Source organism: Branchiostoma lanceolatum, chromosome 17 (assembly GCF_035083965.1).
Source record: "Branchiostoma lanceolatum isolate klBraLanc5 chromosome 17, klBraLanc5.hap2, whole genome shotgun sequence".
NCBI lineage: Eukaryota > Metazoa > Chordata > Leptocardii > Amphioxiformes > Branchiostomatidae > Branchiostoma > Branchiostoma lanceolatum.
In genome coordinates, this window is record NC_089738.1 from 17,505,707 (window position 1) to 17,527,871 (window position 22,165).

Sequence of the window (22,165 nt, forward strand, 5' to 3'; positions counted from 1 at the left end):
CAACATCAGTCCAACAATAACATCCAGAAAGATAAATTTTCTTACAGCGTCATTTTATAATACAATACAACCCTGCAAAACCCTGCAAGAAAGTAAAATAGCTTAGCCTAAACGTCATAATCTTCAATTGAAATATAGACTTTGGAATAACATGATTCCTACTTTTTCTCAAGTTTGCAAACATTGGTAGCGCGAAGCAAGACGGTCGGATTGCGGAATCAAATTCAGATGTGTAGATGTTGTACGGACGTTTTCGGATGTATCTATAGCTACACGTACATTGGGTCCTAGTCTAGTATGGAGAAGACGTCTGACTTCAAAGCATACGTAAAGACATCGTTTATTGATACGTTATGAATAAACGATATCTTTACGTAATATGCTTTAAGGCATGATTGAATTTCGTGCAGTGCTACACGTGCAGAACAAGGGTTCATTGGGTCCTAGTCTAGTATGTAGAAGACGTCTGTCCTTGGTAAAGTCAATTGGATTGAGCAAATTACTCTTTCACAGACGTAGATCTAAGTCCCCATTTGGAGTCATCAGAGCGCTCCGTGAAATATGTACCAAATTGCTTCCGTCTGTAAGGAGGCAACTTTCCGACCCGGCCTTTCACCCTTCGCAAAGACGGGAGGCTTATCACGTCAGCCGGAAATAACTCCTGTCGTTATCTGTTTCGGGAGGTAGAAACCTGCTCTTTACGTGACATCAGTGTAACACTCTGTGATCGTACGTGCATGTATTTTGGTACAGGTAAATGTAGAGCTTTTTAAAACCGTGTGTGTCTAGGGCACTGCATTGGAAGGCGGAGCCCATCCCTCTCCTTCCACCACCTTCTACCTCCCTTACGCTATGGAGGAAGAAACCTGCATTTTATGTCAGACGTGTCCGGATCTATTCAAATACCTTTGCGTAGGTCAATTCATTCGTATTCACTTCTATGTTTGTCTATAGTCGTAGAGCACCTTACAATAGCTGCTGTATTTTTGTTGCGCCAATAAAGATGTGTCCTCTGTGTACGCATGTACATCACCACACACGAATAATGGTAAAATGTAGGTAAAGCCTTTATGAGGCCGTGTGCCAAGGGGTTATTACAGTGTCCACTGCGTCTAGGGCACAGTGTTGGAAGGCGAAGCCCACCCCTCTCCTACCACTTCCTTCTACCTCCCCAAACGAAGTCAGGTACCAATTTCAACACCAGGGTGGAGAAAGGAAAGTCGAGTAAAGTGCCGCTCCCCGAAGGACACTACGTCTAGCCAAAATCGAACCCGTGACTTCTTGATCTTGATCTCGTGTCCGCTAGCATTGCCACTCGGCATCATTGAAATATCACGGTCAGGGCGGCTGCCATTCGGCGCCAGCAGGTGACCTCAATACGACCTTCCCCAACCGAAGTCGGGTACCCTTTCACACCTGGGTGGAGTGAGGAAAGTCGTGTAAAGTGCCTTTCCCAAGGGCTCGGGGCATATCGGGGTTTCGAACCCGGGACCTCTCGGTTCTGGGCGAAACACTCTACCGATTGTGTCCTGATCTCCATGCAGATGTTGGAAAGAGATTAAGACCAGGGTATTGATATTTCGTGAAGTATAAAGTAGTTTGTGACTGACGTGAGCACGCTGTTTAAGAAAAACTAGGTTAGAAAGCTGGCCCTTTCCTGACCAAACTGATTCCGTACAGATGAAGTTCGGGACCTTTCGGCTAGTATTCTGTAACCTTAGAAGAGTAATCTTAAGACTTTGAAGATTATTTTTGGCTAAAATGTACATTAAGACCTATGCGACTGCTGGAGATGTTATGCGTTATGGTTATAAAGTAGTATCCGAATTTTGTGATTAAATTAAAACACGGTTTGTAAAACGCCAAGTCGAAAGCTGAACCTGTCAAAGTTTTGGTACATTACGACTAATATTCTGTAACCTTAACAGAGTAATTGAATAGACTTTGAAGTTTGGATGGTTTTGTCTAGAATACGCATAAAGAACTATGAGACTGCCAGACGGTAAATGGATATAAAGCAGTGCCCGGCTGACATTATGAACACACGTTTGTCACGGTGTGTTTGCGAAAGACCAGGTCGAAAGGCTGACCTATCCTGACTAAACTAATTTTGCACTTATAATCTGAGGATTAAAGCTACTGCGTTGTAACCCAAAAGCTATTATCTTAAACTTTATTTGTGAGACCGGCACAACTGGAACTTTGAAGTCTGATGATACTATTTCTACCTTTGTTGAATTTTCCTGATGCTGTTATCCATGAGGTCATGCAGCAATGATTTATACGTGCACAGAGGGTCATCTTAAGCAAGATATGAATATACGCCACGGAAGAGAAGCTAATTTCTTGCTACTTTCTGAAACAAAAATGAATATAAAGTGGTTTCCGGTTAAAATGATTAAGACATCGTGCGTAAAGTAGGATCATGCGATTTCCACATTTATTTCACTATTCTCATGTTGTTATTGAAAATGCGAGGCTACAATGATATTTACGTGCACAGGGGGTCATCTCGTCCAAATTATACCTCTTATAAGAAAATAAATCAGATTCTCTTGCTGCTTCCTGAAACAGAAAATGAATATAAAGTAGTCTCTGACTGACGTGAGTACGTCGTTTAAGAAAAACTAGGTTAGAAAGCTGACCCTTTCCTGACCAAACTGATTCCGTACAGATGAAGTTCGGGACCTTTCGGCTAGTATTCTGTAACCTTAAAAGAGCAATCTTATGGCTTTAAAGATTATTTTTGTCTAGAAAGTGCGTTAAGACCTGGGGGACTGCCGGTGATGCTTTGTAATATGGTTGCTACCTTTAGCAAACCGACCTTATGATGTTATTAAAAACACCAGCCAAAATGATATATACGTGCACAGAGGATCATTTCGAAGATATGCAATATACGTCTCAAAAGAAAAATCAATTTCTTGATACTTTCCAAAACAGAAAATGAATAAAAAGTAGCTTTCACCTTAAGTGACAAACACGCCGTTTGTAAAAGGCCAGCTATTCCCCGTCAAAGTTTTGGACCTTTTGGCTAATATTCTGCAACCTTGATTATTTCTGACTAGAAACGGCATTAAGACATAGAGGGTCATCTGAGCCAAGATATACAATATACGTCACAGAAAAACTAATTTCTTGTTACTTTCTGAAACAGAAAATGAATATGAAGTGGTTTCCGTTTAACGTGATTAAGACATCGTGCGTAAATGGTCAGGTCGCCAAGCTAATCGTTCCCGAGTAAAATAATTTTGCACGTATAGTCTGGGATCATTAGTAACCTTTCGACTTGAATAGTTATTTTTGTGAGTCCAGAGCAATTGGTAATTTGAAGTCTGATAATGTGATTTCTATCTTTATCAAGCTTTCCTGGTGCTGTTATTCTAAATACCAGGCTATAGTGATATACAGTCAAACCTACCTAAGAAGACCACCCTGGAGATTTGATAAAATCTGATCTATGTGGACATTACAGACTGAATTCTTAATGCTTGTCAATGGGAACAATTAACCAAAAGCTAATGCTTTGTGGTCTCATTGAATGATATGTCGTCTTGACGTCTTCCTTCACCAAACTGCTCTAATGGTGGTATTGAAATAACTACATGGACCCCAAAAAAAGTATGACATATCATCATCATCATCAGTCCACGTGCTAAAGCATCGTCCGGGTTATACCGCCCCTTACGGGGTGACACACCCTTTCGTTGGCTGATACAATTACAAGACTGGGATACGCCAGGTCTCCCGTCCGGGTGAATGGTGTAATTCACCGTATGGATGATACGAGATGGAGGTTCGCCAGGCCTTTATCCGGGTGATTTGTAGGGAATACGTACACAGAAGAACTAATGTTACTGAATAAAAACTCTTTTTACACAACCAAGTGATTCATCAACCGACGTTTCGGTGATCATTTGTCTCAAGGCAGTCAGAATTGTCTTGAGGAAGGTGACAGGTGGTTACCGATACGTCGGTTGAATAAATCACTGTCTTGGTTGTGTAAAAAAGGTATTTTTATTCATTGACTTACCAACCTGATGGAACTACATGTATTCACAGAACTGATGTTACTGCACACACAGGGAGTAAATCAGTTTCTGGCTGGCGCGATAGACGCTTGGTGGGTGAAAAGGCCACAAGGCCAGGTCGGCAAGCTGCTCTTTTCTAGCCAAACCAATTTCAAGCATATTCCCAGGGGCCCGCTGGTAACCCCTAATGAAATCTTAAATCCAGGAATGTACAAAAATAGAAATGCATCGTGATCGCGCGTAGGGTGTTGGACCTCTAATCTTTCAGGTCATTTCAAGGACAGAGACTATCTTGCATGTAAAGCATAGAAAGGGAAAACTACTCTACCATTACTCGTGGCAAGGACCGGTGTAAAAGTGCTAAAAAAATTCCCCATCGTGATCGCGCGTAGGGTGTTGGACTTCTAATCTTTCAGGTCATTTCAAGGACAGAGACTATCTTGCATGTAAAGCATGGAAAGGGAAAACTACTCTGCCACTACTCGTGGCAAGGACCGGTGTAAAAGTTCTAAAACATTCCCCCATTGTGATTCAGCGTAGGGTGTTGGACTTCTAATATTTCAGATCATTTCAAGGGCAGAGACTATCTTGCATGTAAAACATAGAAAGAGAAAACTACCATTACTCATGGCAAGGACCGGTGTAAAACATTTTTCAATAGCTTAGGCTTGTGAATAGCTGACCTTTCGGTTCGTTACAAGGACAGAGACTGTCTTGTATGTACAACATAGAAATGTACACCTTCGTTGCCTTTTTCGTAAGTATGAAAATATACAAGTGGGCCATTGTGAAAGTTATAAAAAAAAACATTTCAACAGCATACTAGGCTTTTTAATAGCTTGTCACTTTTGAGTCGTTACAAGGACAACGACTGTCTTGTATGTACAGCACAGAAATATACACCTTTACTGACATTTTTCGGTAAGTATGAAAAATTATAAGTGGAACCATTGTGAAAGTTCAAAAGCCATTTTAACGGCATACTAGGCTTTTGAAAAGCTGACCTTTTGGATAATTCCGAAAAATTATAAGTGGTACCACTGTGAAAGTTCAAAAAATTTAACAGCATAATAAGCTTTTGAATAGCTGACCCTTTGGGTCGTCACTAGGACAGAGGTCTAGACTGCCTTGTATGTATTCCAAGGACGGAGACTGTCCTGTGGGTTGCACATAAAAAGAGTTTCCGGGAAGTACACGGTAAAATTTCTAAAACCATGGTTAACATTGGTTAAAACCATGGCGGGCTTGGCAGTTACCACTGACTGGATCCGAACTCCTGACCATCTGGAGCCTAAAGGAGGTTCACTAACTCTTGGAATATCCATAATTCTATATTATCTACTTTAACTGTATTATATGTCATACAATATCTATGAATAAGAAAAGAAACGAAAAAAGAATGAAAATGTTTTTAAAAATGTACAAAAAGAAAAGATAGCCATATTTGCAATGCTTCTAATATGGATTCATTTTCACAGACAAGGTACCCCATGCAACTGTACTCACTTCTCTTAAGTATCAACTTGGTAGTTGATTAGACCAGGTAGGAACAAGAGCAAAAATATTGTACTAACATCGCAACTTTTTTTAAAGATATTTTATTGTAAAACACCAGGACGATAGTGGTAGCTGTCACAATGTAATGGCTTAGAACAAAGTAAAACTCCAGTGAAGATACCACGGAGTACCACGGAAACTGGAACCAGAAGTTCACTGCATTGATCCAACACTCAACTCACAGTATCGGCACAACGTAGAAAAATAAAACTTCTCTACGCGTTTGTGGAATGTGTATTCATACTCGTACTAACTCTATTTTCTTCTCTAAAATCAACCTAAAACACCATTAATAAACTTTAAGGTATACTCAATAGTATATCCCATAACAATCAAACGATTAAAACACCACCTATGGTAGATTAAATAGGTATAGACTAAATAGTGGCAGGTAGTTTTTCTTACGTTTGAATAAGTAGGAAACTTCTGACCAGCTAGTATGTATGCAGGAGAAGGAAGCTGAAGATTTACGGAGCAGAACGTGTGCGGGATTGAAGGATTTGCTACCGATAGTAAGGCATGAAGTTCGATAGCTGCCAGTCAGGCCAGTTTTCATGCAAAATAATTTTCCCAACATCACGGCAATAACTGGTAACACCACAGGGCAAGCTGTTGGGACGAGTTTGGAAGACAAGGGCCACCCTAAATCATTTCAAACCATTAAGGCACATCGCTGAAAAGGGTTATAGTTATGGTAAGTGAAATCTCAGAGTATATCATAGAAGTCCTCTATGTTAAGGTGTAAAATGGTTGTCAGGTACAAAAAAGGCAATAGTGTATACTCACTCCTGCTTGGAGAAGGAGCAAGTATACATAGTTGTTTTTAGAGTGATCAACTCGTTCCAAGTTTGGAACTTACGCAGCCAAATAATTCACCCTAAAAGTGCAAAGAGAGAAAGGGTGATGATATGAGAGGACGGAATTTTAGCATCATTTCACAGTGGACGGATCACCGCATAAGGCATTATATGCCTTCATCTACTAAAAAAACGTAAACATTACTGAGTCTTATACATACACATAATTATATCCTTTTAAGTACCTCAACAAGAAACGTCTTGTTTCACCCAACCAAAGATATCCACTAGTTATTATATATAAATTTTAAAGGTCAAATGTTAGAAATAGCCCCATAGGCTAGGACACTGCTGTTAAAATCTTATGGGCTTTCAACATGGCTTTTTCATCCATAATGGTCCAGTTTTGCAACAGCACAATACCAATGCTTGTTGGGTTACTCGTATTTAAGTCTTCGTCAATTTTCAAAAGTGTGCCAGATGTAGGTTACGGCTTTTGACAGTATGCAGATAAAGTTTTCATCATCAATCATTGGAATGTTTAAAGTTAGTAAAATTAACAAACGTAACAAAAACAATATAACCATATTAAGAAGTTTCACAGCTGTGGTGATTCTTCGTAGACTATGTGGAGGGAGGCACTCATCCAGACTACCTTGGTTGATAGTTAGTAAAATTAACAAATCTAACAAACAAATTCGTCTATATCGCATTCAGAAACATTGTGATGATTCTTCGTAGAAAATCTAAAGTAATTACTTCATCCAGATTACTTAGTGTCGCAGGAGAAGTACAATCAACAAACGTAACAAACAAATATATCAGTATTCAGAGGCATATCACACTGTGGTGGTTCTTTGTAGACGATGTAGAGGAATGAGTTCATCATCAAGACTACTTCGTGTCGCACAAGAGTGCAGCGCCTCTCAGGACCCAGTGCTCAGGGTTGACAGTGGTCTTCAGCAGAATGTGCAGGATGAAGGTCAGGTCCGTACGTTTGGGCTTCTTATACACCGGACACGAGTAGTACTGGATGGTCTGAAACGGTTCAAGAAAAAGGCTGTTAGAAAATTACTCGCGGCAACCCCAGGAGGTCCTGAAGTGTTCGTGGTGGTCCTCTTGTGGATGGGGGATTTGAGGCCGTCACCGGAGGATGGGGAATGGGTGGGGCATTGTTAGAGGTGCATGGCAGCGAGTTGCAATTATACGAGCTGCAAGTTGTGTTTGGCAGTGCATATAGCAGTCGCCAGAGAAAGCATTGCAGCAGTCTCTTCTAGTATAATGACAGTGTTTAGTGCAAACTAAAAGGAAGGTAGTACGTATGCAATAGTTATCTGGACTATTCATGCAATTTAAAAAAAATGCCAGGTTTTCACTATACTTTCGGCGTTCAAAAAGCAGGAAAATCAACAAATCTAATGAAAAACAACATCAATAAATAACACTGCAAATAAAGTCTGTACTGCAATTCCAAATTTGGACAACAAAACAAACCAAAATACAATGCGGCCAATTTTTTTTAAACAACAATGGCATCACAATGCTTAGGAGCAAAAACTACAAACAAAAACGTTTTGTTCATATCTTTTCTTTTGTTTCAAAACCGATAACAAGATTTTATAGCCTAGAAATCAAATAGCAAAAGAAAGCTTCACCAGATGCATGCGTTGCAAAAGAAGTGTACACAGGAGCAAGCAAAGAGGTTACACATGCAAATTGTTAGTTGAATTGCAATCGAATCATTTTTTGTTAGTAGTAGTAAATATAGACAGTTACAGCTACACCTTACTGATGTGCCCCTTGTCCTAATCAACACCAAACCAACACCAAACTCTGTCTAAGGGGAGGGGTGATTTCTCTTATTGCACAGAAACTGAATCATACTCAACACCTTGCTAAACCTCTATTTTGTGTCACAGAGCAAAGCAGTTCCTCGCAGGACCCAGTGTTCGGCGAGGTTGGTCGTTCTCAGCTTTAAGTTCAAGATAAAGGTGAGATCCGTCCGGCGTGGCTTCTTATACACCGGGCATTCGTACAGAGCTATCCCTGCAGGCTGTGTTATGGATGGATGTGGGGGTGCGTGTGAAGATTGGGGGGCGGAAGTACAAGTTCATATTGTGTCATCAACTACAGCCATTGTCAAATCAATCAATATTTTTTCCACATTTCTGTATCTGTATTGTACAGCTGGTATGGTTACCCTTTTTGGGTGACAAACCAGCTTCAAATTGTGCTCCCACTTACCATATCTTGGCATTGCAAATAACAGTTTCCTCCTCACTGGTAAGGGTAGATTGGTGCAGTTTCTTTTTCAAATTAACATCAGGTCGCTATGGCATTTATTTTTTCACTGTCATGTTTCAGCCCATGTGTAGTCATTGAGTTTAATCGTCTCCCTGCTAAGGATACAACTATTGCACCAAATTCGCACAGCAGACGTCAGTAGGGCCAGAGTTCATATTTCCCATGCCAAGGATGCATCAAAGCAACAAATGTGCACTGGCTACAACAGAAGTCAGCAGGGAGAAGGTTAAGGCAGGTAAAATGTGTCTGAACTTTAAAGAGTCCAGACAACACATGCCTTCCTTACCCTTTGTGTGTGTGTATGACGCACATTGTTTGACCAACCTTATCAAGTGTCCTATAAAGTGTCCTTTCCACTTTCATAAAATGTCTCCAAGGCTACATGTAAACCTACCTCTTCCTGGATCCGTTGAACTTAAAAGATTTCATAGATAAGCCTCCATTGTGTGTGTATGACGTACATTGTTTGATCAACCTTATCAAGTGTCCTATAAAGTGTACTAGGCTGATCCTTTCCACTTTCATGAACAGTCCTGAAGGCTACATGTTCACCTCTTCCTGGATCCGTTGAACTTAAAAGATTTTATAGATAAGCCTCCATCGTGTGTGTATGACGTACATCATTTGACCAACCTTATCAAGTGTCCTATAAAGTGTCCTAGGCTAATCCTTCCCACTTTCGTGAACAGTCCTGAAGGCTACGGGTAAACCTACCTCTTCCTGGATCCGCTGAACAGGCTTCAGGTGGCATTGAAAAAACCAATCACCATGTGAGTAATAACTAATAATAATAATAAGTATACATAATACCTTACATCTATTGTTAGCAAAGGAAATGCACTATAATACCTTACGTCTGTTGTTATCAAAGGAAATGCACTATACCCTAATGGCTCAGCTGGTGTATTGGGAGTGTCATACATGAAAGACACATCTTTGAAGAAATTAGGACAAGAATCCGTCAAGAATCTATTTCTGAATTAGCTTTGTTAACAGAGGAAATGCACTATAATACCTTACGTCTATTGTTAGCACAGGACGTGCGCTATACCCTAATGGCTCAGCTGGTGTATCGGGAGTGACATACATGAAAGACACACCTTTGAAAACATTAGGACAAGACTCTGTGCGTCAGTTATTTTTAACTTGATACCACTATTCATTTCAGCTTTGTTAACACAGGATATGCACTACGGCTCGTATGCCCAAGAGCTCAGTTGACACACATATAAGAGTCACCTTCAAAAAATTAAGACAACGTACAAGGTCTTCATATTGATAGTTGTGGCAAAACATCCATGGACCATCTCCTAACTATGCTTTCTATAAAAGTTTGATTATTTTGTTTTTTTTATGACTGCAATGAGATAAAGTGAAAATTTTAAACAGTCCTAACTGCCAGAAAGTGATGGTAGAATGAGCAATGCCTTACCCTTCTGAAACTGATCATCTGTGGCAGACATAATGAGGAGAGAAAAAGGCACTTACTAAAGTCTACAAACAGCCCACTAGACACAGCCCACATGATTAATGCTTCAATTAGGATCGAGGACATGCTTATGGTAAAGTGTCTGTTCTTTAAAAGGAATCATATCACCATGCAAAACTGGGGCAATTACGAGTCAGATCTAACATTTTCTTGACGCGTCATCAGCTCTGGCCGAAAACAGAACATCCTGGAGGGAGATGCCTGCAGCCGCCATCCATCTACCCTGATGCCTGCGGTTGATTGATTCTAACATTTTCTTCAAGCTTCATCATGCTACGAAGCAAAAACATTACGGATACATGGGGACATGTCATGCATCTAAGAAAATGAGGAAATTCTTAGTCTTGATAGGCATTTTACTCCAACTGACAGAATCCAAAGGTGGAGAGTGTAAAGATTAAGATCACTTAATTTGGTGCTAAATACAGCAAACTACTCAGCTGACAAAATATTCTGTTCGTGTGTAACTTTCATCATGCTGAGATTTGGGTCTATGTACCTGTCTTGGGGCAGCCTTCTCAGATGGAGTAGCAAGAGGGAAAATACATTATAGTCATAAAATTTGATTAACACTCATTGGAAAGGTCTTTATATATTTTCAAGGTTTTAAAATGGAGCTTAGCTAAAACCAACAGAAAGACATAACAGGTAATCGAAGTGGCTGATTCAAAGGGTTTTAACAACCCAAATTTAGAACCATATTGAGATTTTTCACAACACTATACCAATTATGCATGTCCCAACTACAGCTAAAAAGTTATCAAAATATGAAAATACCTTTCTCTTGACTTCCTCCTGCAGCAGTCATAGGCAGATACCCAAAGTTGTTAAAAATTACCACAATTACATTGTGCAACTATCTTATCAACAGAGAACTATGTCATAATGATTGTACAAGACAGCATGGGAGACAAATTGTGTGCGAATGTGTATGAAAGTGTTGTCACAAATTTGACTTTATTCAGGTGATAAGGTAATCTACAATTTTCTTCTGTTCAATGTCTTAGTAGTAAATTGATGTTTTTACACCCCGCATTATGAACATTCCTATATCCCAACAGTAACATGTATGCAGATAAAAAAGACGATATTCACCTGTTTCTTGGTCTCATCCTTTGGCCCAGCGTTGTTGATGGCATAGATGTGAACCACAGGCATGTTGGTGAAGAGCACTTTGGGCTGGGGTTCGATGAGTTTGATGTTCTTCCTGTCCCAACTGGCTCCGTCCAAGAACAGGCCGTAGACATACACTCCACCTGGGGGAAGGAGGGAAGAAATGAATAAGAAAGGGAATGGAAAAAACATGTTCACTTGGTGAACGGCAATTTGAGCTGGGGGTGGATAAGTTTGATGTTCTTCCAGTCCCAACTGGCTCCGTCCAAGAACAGACCATACACATACACTCCACCTGGGGGAAGGAGGGAAGAAATGAATAAGAGAAGGAATTAAAAAAAACACGTTGGTTAACAGCACTTTGGGGTGGGGCTCTATGAGTTTGATGTTCTTCCTGTCCCAACTGGCTCCGTCCAAGAACAGACCGTAGACATACACTCCACCTGGGGGAAGGAGGGAAGAAATGAATAAGAAAGGGAATGGAAAAAACATGTTCACTTGGTGAACGGCAATTTGAGCTGGGGGTGGATAAGTTTGATGTTCTTCCAGTCCCAACTGGCTCCGTCCAAGAACAGACCATACACATACACTCCACCTGGGGGAAGGAGGGAAGAAATGAATGATCAAAGACATGAAAAAGAAAACACTAATTGAAAGCAACCTGTTACAAGTTGAATGATGCTACCAAAGGAAATAAGGCAAGGGGTGATTAGTAATTAACAGTAACAGAGAATGGAAGAAGGATACAAGAAAGGGCTCATCATCAGACTTACTCAGAAGCTGAAAAGAGTTGTGGGAAGTAGGTGGGACGAAAGGAAAGATGGACTAAAGGAGATAGCAGTGAAGGAGAAAGGGAGGGATAGGAAAAAGAAAAGTTGTTCTTCAAAGAAGTTGAACCGTCATACAGTAACTTAACACACAACACTAGGTTATCCAGCGGTAGGAATGAAAGAGGAAAAAAGAAAGGAAGGAATTGTTTAGGAAGAAGAAAAGCTTTAACACACAACGCTTTTAGTAGTTGGACTGACCAATTTCAGTAGGGGGAGGGGCGACGACATCCTCCTTGAACATCCTGGTGACGTCGTTGTGGAGGATGACCATGTCCAGCGCCCAGCCCTTTGCAGCGTGGGCTCGCGTGATCTCCTGCCGCATGGCCGTCAGGAAACCCTGAAGGAAGCACAAAAAACATTTTGAATATTCACTGTTTTAACACATTATCATGATTATGCTAATCATTGACAAATGAATTACAAAACAGCAAACATGTGATCAAGGGAAAGTTTGGCACTCTTCTTTCCCAACATATGTAGCCCTGGTGCTTAACCCATGAATATATGACAATAATAAATAGAATATAATAAACGATTGTACAGGACACTTTTGAACGATGAGAAATTGTATAATACAGTGCTGTTGATTAAGTATTCACAGAGATACAATCAACCGAAATCAAGTTTCCAAACTCTTTATGCCAAATTCATATTAAGAAATCCAGTTTCTGTACCAAAAAGTTACGGGTTTGAATCCCACTTTATCGCATGTATGAAAAGTGTGGTTTGATCTGCCACTCCACTTTTGGACTACAAGATTAGGGGTTTTAATCCAAATCCTTCGGAGTTCGATCACTGACAGGAAGCTCTAAACAAAACCTTAATAAACTTTAAATCTGCTATGGTCTTTTGGTAAACAATCTGATTCCACTTCAAGGCCGCAGGAATGAGTTTGAATGCTGATCTTGCAGGTGGATTTCTGAACCCTGGGCTTTGCATGCTACAGGTACATGTTGGGGTTGCCACCCTTCAATGTGAATGCAGCGAGCTATCAGTCCTGCAGTTAAACACAACCACATGAAGAGAACCCTCCACATTTCTGATAAAAGTAGGGGTATGCACAGGTGTGAGATGGCCAAAATCTATCAGTTTCCAATTCACAGAGAAGCTTTTTGTAAACCGTTACAGTTACTGTTACAGTTACTGTAACAGCTTTTGGTTATTGGTTAGCCTTGGCAGCATATTATGCTGCATCCAAACTAATGAAGTGCTGTACGATAGGTAAGTATTCACCATTGAATCTTGAGGAGAGGATACATGTATGTCTATGTCATTCAAACTGCAATGCAATGCCTCCTAGCAGATCTTGACAGCACTGCAGAAGTACACAATGTAGAATGCCCAGCTACATGTAGTCATGTTGTAAATGTTGTAAAAACACAGATTTTTCTTTCTTATCCGACCTACCTGTGGGTTGAAGAAGCCAGTCATCCAGAACTGGAGGGGTCGTCCCTCGAACACCCACGTGGAGAACTGGGTGTTTCTCTCAAGCAGCTCGGTGAACCAGAAACCCAGGGTGGCCGACTCCCAGGACACCTATGCAAAGTAGGGAGGGAAGGGTTGAAGGAATAGCTAAAGGAGATTACACTACACTCACATAAACCTGGTTCAAGACTGTTGGTAAGTTGAAGTGTTAAAAACTTTCAAGGCAATCGATTTTTCTCTATCTCAACAAGCTTTTTGCTTCAGTGTGCAGTATTTGAGAGAAAACACCTAAGACAATGTCAGATTCTGATAGATTCTCTAAGTCTGATTATCTTATCCACTGATTTGTGGATAACAACCCAATCTTTTCAAAGTGCACCAATAGTTTAACATAAAGCAGCCATGGTTAACATAAAAAATCTCAAACCCTAGGAAAAGTAATTTGCTTCAAAAACGATCTAACCTTCCACAACTATTTAACCGTCCATCCTCCCACTGGAAATTTGTGCATGCTATCCGTAAGCTAGACATGACTGCAGAGACCAGGTAGTAACTCTAGCTCATTGCCTACCTTCTTCCAAGCCATAGGCACGCGGGCATCGTACATGTTGTCCAGGGCATCCCTGAGGTTCTCGCTCATGATGATGGTTCCCTCGATGGCGAGGTTCAGGTCAGTGAGCGTCGTGCGGACCAGCGTGATGACGCGCTGCATCCGGTCGATCTCCTGTCGCAGGAAGATGTTCATCGGCGCCAGGTGGCCCATCTTACGCAGACGCTCTTTCACCTGGAGGATGTCAGAGAGACGTGTTCAAGTCACTAGACACAAGGCAATAGAACCTGAACTATTGCCAGTTGGACCTGTCTTATCATGCCTGGTTATATCGACTCATTGATACAGAATCTGACAAAGCTGCTGCAGCATTAGCTGGTCTACAACTCAAGTCACCTGGATGTCTAACCTTCATCAATGTACAGCTTAAGTCATTCCGATTTCATTGGCATATTAAGATAATTCCTGTAGAATCATAGAACTATTTGGACCACAAAAAGAGCCTGGAATGAATTTGAATGAGCATGCATAGTAACTGTTGCTAACCACATTTAATGTAGTTTTACGTTGTATCAGAGTTATCCCTCAGTGATAGTGACAACCTCATGTCAACCATACACACTTATGCCACATCTTCAGAAATGACACTGAAGCTGCATAGTTCCCGTTTAGAACTTTATTCAAGCCCACACCAACTAGTTTCCCCTTGTGTGTGGCTTTAGGGCTCGAATGAGGGTAAGCTTGTGAGGTAGTTTTTGATGTACACATGAAATGTTATGCTTCAGTTAAACTTAAGTCTTAAAGATTAACCAAAATAGTTTACCTCGTGAGGCACGTAGTCTGGCGGGAGTTTCTCCAGCATCTCGTTGGCCAGCCGCTGCACCACGCTCTCACGGGTCTCCCCGCCCCCACCGGCGCTCTCCTTGGGCTGGATACTCACAATCGTGCCCAGCGTGCTGGTGGTAAAAATGACAGAAAAAATCAAGCATTGCAAATGTCAAGCTCAGCCTGGTTCAAATTAGAAACAATTCTACTAAATGGATTAAAAACAATGAAGGACTAGCAGCACATAACCAAGATCTCTGGAGGAGCGATATTTGCCTAAAATTACAACACTGATGTTGTGGGAGGAACTAAGATTTAAGGTAAGTTATATGATTGTGCAGTATACATTATAATAAAAAGCCAACAATTATAAAATAAGAAACAAAATTATGGTTCATTTCCATATTGCACTTCTTACAATTGTTTCCTATGGAATTTCTGTATGATACTATGAACTGCAGCCTAAGATTTCCATTTCTTTGCAAAAAGAAACTTCTATAATGAGTGAGACTTAAAATGCTACCATCAAAAACTGATCCACAACAAAATCTGAAAAATTGGCCACACAAGGCTTCCCTGAATAGTAGTACTACATGTGTACATAGTACTAGACTAAAAGTTAATACAGACGGTGACTTGAGGAAAACAAAAGCAGCTAAACTAAAAGTGTTTATAGATATCAAAGTATAAAACACACCTGTTGGCCATGCTGGTCTGGTAGGTGATGTCAGCGTTGGGGTGGAGACCAAAGACTTCAGGTGTGTCCTTCAGCGGCAGGCTCTGGATGTAGTCCCTGTACTCCTGGATGTTCTTACACTTGGGGATCGGGTAGCCTGGCAGACAGGGCAAGTCAACATGTCAGTAATGCACAATGTGTATATTTCCTCAATCAACAATAGTCAAAGGGCACAATAAGATTAATCTTCTTATCATGTAAAATTTAAGGTTTGCTTTTACATTGGGGGTGAAAGCAAAACATTGTTCTGTTCAGCATGAGGAAGCTCTGAATCATGTTTTAAAATTGATTTTGGCCTGAATCTGACAAGAGGAAATCTTGCTCCATTTGGTAAGATGGGCAACAAAATGAAACAGGGCTCATAACTTGCAGTTGCTATATTTTTCATTTAGAGCCGCTTTTAAAACTACATAAAACTAGACAATATGTTGTCACTCATAAAAATTTACAAATCTCCTATCCTACAAAACTCTGTTGCACACCAGATCAGGGTTCTATCATCCATGATATGATCCTACATTTTGTGTAGCTTTAATATATTCAGTAAAGATTCTATCCGTACCCTTGTAGAAGACGAAGTTGGGGCCGAACATGTGGTCTCCGAACCAGACCTTGCAGTAGGTGTTGAGCAGGATCTTGTCCAAGTCGTCGGTGACACGGCCGCCGTACTGTATCTCACCTAGCATGTAACGTACGGTGTTCCATGACACACCCTAAGTAGGAGACATGTAACATGTACAGGTTAAAGTCACACCAAAGTTCTGATTAATAACAAATGGAATTGAATCCACCTGCAATGTAGTTTACAAAAAATCTAAATCTTCTACAGACCAAGACAAGGAAGGTACATGCTGTGATATGCCTGGCTCTTCTAACATTCAGGTGAAATATATGGCAAAATTGCATGACACAGATTAAACATTGAAATTGAAAAATACTTTTCACAATTTTTCTACCATTTTTACATCACTGACCCTTCCTGATCCTTCCTTCAGCAGTTGAAGACAAAAAATGAGAATGTGGTTTTCAAAGGCACATTCAAACAAATAATTATGTTATCTTTCAATCTCTAAAAAAGCTCAGCCTTGTACTTACCAACTCCAACTAAAGACTGAACTATGTTGCAAGGGGCATAATACAAACAAACAAACATGGAACCGAACCCACCTTCTTGAGATCCAGCTCGTCCAGGTGGTTCTGCACGAACTGCACGCTGGCGTTGAAGTCGGCCTGGTTGAACTCGTAGGGGATGTTCCAGCCGAGCGGGCCGAACTTGCGCCGCTCCTGTACCGTGGTGTGGAGGAACGCCACGCCGTACAGCATGGGCTTCCACTGGGGCATGTTGGAGATGTCAATGAACTCCTGCAGAAGGAAAAGACAGAAGTCTTCGATCAGTGTCATGGTTATTCATGATAAACAGCACATTGAAATCAAAGTGATCAAATTGTGTGTTGCAGATTTGTGCGGCATATTGGAGATGTCAATGAACTCATGTGAAAACATTATGTAACAGAGGTGTTATTATGAGTTCAAGTCCCATCATGTGATAAAACATTTTGCTTGTTGTCACCAATTCTATGGTGAACAGATGATTATACTTCATCATCAGATAATATATTAATGTTATGGTAATGATTTTCAAGTCCCAATTAAGGATGATCAGCACAAAGAGATTTTCAGGCATTGCCAGTGCTGTAATCATGGATGAACCTACTACAAACGATGCTTCATGTAGCAGACTTTGTTCTGTCACTACAGGGGCATGCAGGTGACAGCCTAGCATACAACATGCAGACAGGGGCCTGTCATGATTCTAATCACCTACATGTAGGCTCTGAAAGTAAATAATTGATTAGAAGAAGACCATACCTGGTTGAAGGCAGCGTACGTCCTCTTGAGGCCAGCCTCGACGCCCTGCAGTGGCTCGTTGGTGTACTTGATGTTTAAGGAATCTTTGATATCACATACTATGTAGAGTAACTAGTTTCTGACATTGTTCTTACCTGGTTGAAGGCAGCGTACGTCCTCTTGAGGCCTGCCTTGACGCCTTGCGGCGGCTCGTTGGTGTACTTAATGGACTGCTGCAGCAGGTTGATGGGGAACTTCTTGTGCACCTCGGTGGTCAGCCAGGTACGGTACGTCTCGTTGATGTTCTCTGTGGTGTTCAGCTGAAGTAAATGGCACAGAATTAAATACAGAACTGATGTTAAGACTCTGTTACTATGGCAATGAATGATTCTCAGCGTTTTCCTTTTTTCCAGCGTGTTGACTTTTTTCTAATTAGTACGCTCCCAGATCTGCTCCAGGCCTAAACCAGAAAGTTTCTGAGGCAGTCAGAGAGACTTATAAAGGATTTGTTGATGTTCTCTGTGGTGTTCAGCTGAAGTAGAAGCAAAACTGAATCAGATATGTTAGACTCTCAGACTGGTACTGTGGCATTGAATACAAACTATTCCAAATTCCAATGAACAGGTTTGTGGGCTAGTCAAACAGACAAATTTTTCATTTTTAGAAGGTTTCCTCTTATAATATAATAAAAATATTTTCAAAGAGACTGAGTTGGTGCAAGCTTCTAGGCACCTTTGACCCAATAATGGACAAGTGTCCAAATGATTTGGTCATTCTACTAGAAGAAGGCCAAAGATTCAGGTAGAAATCCCAAGTGAGTAAAACACAAATTTTTCCTAAAACTTTAAAGTTTAGAACTTTATCATCACCTTGATGAGTTCTTTGACAAGGCTAGGTCCAAATGCTAGTCATACTGATGTCGTAACAAAACACACAAACTAACAAACTCACCACATCGAGCAGTTCCTCCATGTAGTCCAGCCCCAGATGGCAGTTCTGCAGCAGGACCCAGCCCCCCTCCGCCATGAACTGTGACACCAGGCGGCGCGCGTGAACCTCCTGACCCTGCCCCATGGAGATGGCTCTGATCGCTGCCGGGAGAAATGCAAAATACTTATAATTAAAAATGATAGTGGTAATGATAATCTTATTGCAAATTCATGCCCGTAGGCTACTTGCATTATAAGACTTGGTTTCAACAATTAATGATGATGCACAAGCATAAGGCATACATGCGACAAAACTATGTTGCTAGTCTACAATAAGTTTCTCTATATAAACAACAGTAATGCAGAACATCTATGCATATGCTACACTCCTTTTATGTTTGGGACCCCATTGTAAACACCACATTAACTATCTCTGTGCATATGTAAATAAATTACCAGACTAGTAATACAGGTTTGGCTGTAACTTACGCATCCCCTTGCTCTTGGCCAGACGTTCAATGTTCTCGGAGGGATCGGACCCCATGGAGAGGAAGCACACCATCGGCTCCCGGGTGGTACTCTCTTCCCACATCTGCTCCATATTCAGGATCACACCTTCTGCAAACTGGAGAAGAAAGCAGTTTAAATTTTCATGTTTTTATAATAAATCTATTTATTGGTTAAGATTTACTGGATATTGAACCAAAAAATGTGGTGTTGTCCTCCCACATCTACTCCATGTTCAGGATAACACCTTCTGCAAACTGAATGAATAAGATATACAATCATAAGACATGTATTCAATGGCTATTGCTGCTTAACTAACCAATGGCTGTCTCAAGAACTAGTCTGGGTGACGAGTCATGTTTGGAGTGGGTTAACTTTTCTCTTTAAAAATACCAAGTAAATTCCCCTAGCTCTTTTTGACAAAGTCTATGAACAGTGGAACAACTGCAACACTTTGCAGTAGCGTGAGCAAACTCCCAACCTATTGGTCCATAGGCAAGGCCCCCCCCCCACTGGGTCGCTAACCACTGGACTATGCACACTGTTAAATAAAGGTTTGAGTTTGCTCTCTCTGATACTGATCCTCTCAGAGATGCGAATGATGTCTTAAGATTTAAGGAAGATTGCTTACAAGGGTCTTGCCAAAGACGTCTTAAGATGTAAGGAAGATTGCTTACCCTGACACCAATCCTCTCTGAGATGTAGTTGCGAGCCTGGGGGATGGTACCGTTGGGGCACCAGGAGCGGACCAGCAGGGTTTCCTCTTAAGATTTAAGGAAGATTCCTTACAGGGTCTTGCCGAAGATGTCTTAAGATTTAAGGAAGATTGCTTACCCTGACACCGATCCTCTCAGAGATGTAGTTGCGAGCCTGCGGAATGGTCCGGTCAGGGCACCAGGAGCGGACCAGCAGGGTCTTGCCGAAGATGTCCAGCGAGCTGTCGTAGCCATCGGGGATGGGCTCGTCCTCGGGAGCGTCGGAGTCGAACCAGGTCTTCCAGCCCTTGTCATTACGAGCAACCTGGGAAAGTGATTGAGTTTTGGATTAAGTTCCTAACACAATTGCAGACTTTGAAAATCTCTGTAATTGTATGTACAAAATAATGTAGCATACCCAAAGAGTCAATCTGAATCTAACTTCAATTAGGTAGTCATTTCTTCACAACAGTGCTATAAGACTGTAAATGCATGACTTTTCACTATACTTCTCTACTTTGCCTGCTCCATCATTGTTTAAGACTGTCTGGTTTACAGTTTTGAATTTAGTTCCAAACTGTACACTAGGCGACATAGGTAAGGCTGGTAACTTTACAACCCTAAAACTTTGGAAACAAAGACAAAATGTTTACAGTAATCTGAATGTTTTCTGGTCCATCCCTCATCATTACCTCTAGCCTGGACAACATTCACTAAAAGTTTTCTATCCTACTAATCTGACATTTTTTGTGTGAGCCAGTAGGAAGGTTTGTGTACCTGGTTGACAATCTGGCTGAACTGCGGCAGCTTGCTGAGCTGGACGAGGTTCAGCCAGGTCATGTCCAGGATCCACTTCTTGGGCTTCGGCTCCACAGCGTTCAGGTCCAGGGCTGCACCACCTGATGGACAGAGATACACAACATGTGCGTCAGACAAATCAGAAATACACAATTTAAAATGATTGCAACTTTCACAATTGAAAACAAACACCTAATATTATTAGAGTTGAGGTGTTCCAAAGTTCTTAGAACCATTGTGCAGAGTAGAATGCATTGTATTAAAGATGCAGTCCAGCTGTACTGGCCATATCATTTTACGACCTGCTCCTAAATCAAACATGCCTTTGTCTATAAATCAATCAATCCTAAGAAAACTGAATGAATGGATATACTGTAAAACGTATTTGGATGGAAGGACATATGGTTCATCATTAAGCTAGGGTGTCATCACTTCTGAGGAGGAACCCCTCCCTTGACTGACTGCAATTTAAATGGTTAGATGTATGAAAGAATTACATGTAGTGAATGAATGCAACCTAATAACTGTAAGAGTCAGTCCTGACCTTTGATGAAGGTCTGGAACTCCTCGTGCCGGATGCCCTTAGCCTGCAGGTCCAGCTTCAGGGCCAGCAGGAGGGTGTACAGCAGCTTATCCTGCTCATACAGGCCACGCACCGTGTACGCAAACACCTGAAAACAGGATTTGTTACAGACTTAACATACATTTGATACAAATGAGTATTGTGACAGGAGGGTGCCTACAGGAGCTTATCCTGCTCATACAGGCCACGCACCGTGTACGCAAACACTTGAAAACAGGATTTGTTACAGACTTAACATACATTTGATACAAATGAGTATTGTGACAGGAGGGTGTCTACAGGAGCTTATCCTGTTCATACTGGCCACGCCGTGTAGGCAAACACCTGGAAACAACATCATGAGAACATTTGTTACAGACTTTCTGTACATCCCAACACTGTGTATTGTAATATGAGGGTGTACAGGAGCTTATTCTGCTTGGACAAGTCACGCATGGTGTACGCAAACAAAGGTGGAAACAAAAAATGGGATTTCTTACAAACATTCCTCATTGAGTGGCGCTAATAAAATCTACCCCTTCAGCTCTTACAAGAAGTAAATCTTAGAAAGTATGAACTTGTTCTGCTCAAAAAGCTGAGGCTATTATATATCTAAGCAAATTCTAAGGCATAGAATTGCTATTAAAAAGACATCTAGCAGGATAATGAGTCAGACACACTACCAGCATATACAATGGATCACAATCAATGATGCTTTGAAGTCGATCTGGAGCATCATAAAGCTACATTGAAGGACCTCTGAAATAAATTGCCCCTAAGCTTTGAGTGCTACTCATTGAATAGAAGGCTCAGAATCTAAGCAGAGAGTCTTACCTCGAAGGTGAGGTACTCGATGATGTTGGCGATACGCTTGCTGGGGATGGGGGACTTCTGGGACCGAGCCATGGAGATGTCGAAGATGTGCAGGAACTGTTTCAGGGCTGTCTGGTACATCACGTTCACAAGGCTCATTTCCACAATCAGGAAGTACAGCACACTGCCACGGGATGCAACTGTGGGAGAAATACATGAAATTCAATGTAAAAAGAAGCAGCAATATCTTTAGTTACTCTAGCTGGCATATGCTTTCAATATTACCGAAACACATCAATAAAAAAATTGTGTTCAGTGATATATTTTGTATTGAATCTTTTATGTTTTTTTCAAAT

General features: G+C 41.1%; 1 protein-coding gene across 1 annotated transcript in view; it reads right to left on the reverse strand.

Annotated features, from left to right (window-relative positions):
• Positions 1 to 5,743: 5,743 nt before the first annotated feature.
• Positions 5,744 to 22,165, reverse strand: part of LOC136423428 (dynein axonemal heavy chain 5-like) — an 81,183-nt gene continuing 64,761 nt past the window's right edge. Inside the window, exons 78-93 of the mRNA XM_066411569.1 lie at positions 21,831 to 22,009; positions 20,979 to 21,105; positions 20,414 to 20,535; positions 19,776 to 19,961; positions 18,924 to 19,059; positions 18,457 to 18,596; positions 17,661 to 17,825; positions 16,825 to 17,019; positions 16,220 to 16,370; positions 15,619 to 15,754; positions 14,920 to 15,052; positions 14,118 to 14,330; positions 13,529 to 13,657; positions 12,320 to 12,458; positions 11,274 to 11,434; positions 5,744 to 7,423 (exon numbers count right to left, since the gene is read on the reverse strand). Coding sequence (XP_066267666.1) covers positions 7,280 to 7,423; positions 11,274 to 11,434; positions 12,320 to 12,458; positions 13,529 to 13,657; positions 14,118 to 14,330; positions 14,920 to 15,052; positions 15,619 to 15,754; positions 16,220 to 16,370; positions 16,825 to 17,019; positions 17,661 to 17,825; positions 18,457 to 18,596; positions 18,924 to 19,059; positions 19,776 to 19,961; positions 20,414 to 20,535; positions 20,979 to 21,105; positions 21,831 to 22,009 — 2,456 coding nt within the window. The 3' untranslated portion in view covers positions 5,744 to 7,279. The remainder of the gene's footprint in view (positions 7,424 to 11,273; positions 11,435 to 12,319; positions 12,459 to 13,528; positions 13,658 to 14,117; positions 14,331 to 14,919; positions 15,053 to 15,618; positions 15,755 to 16,219; positions 16,371 to 16,824; positions 17,020 to 17,660; positions 17,826 to 18,456; positions 18,597 to 18,923; positions 19,060 to 19,775; positions 19,962 to 20,413; positions 20,536 to 20,978; positions 21,106 to 21,830; positions 22,010 to 22,165) is intronic.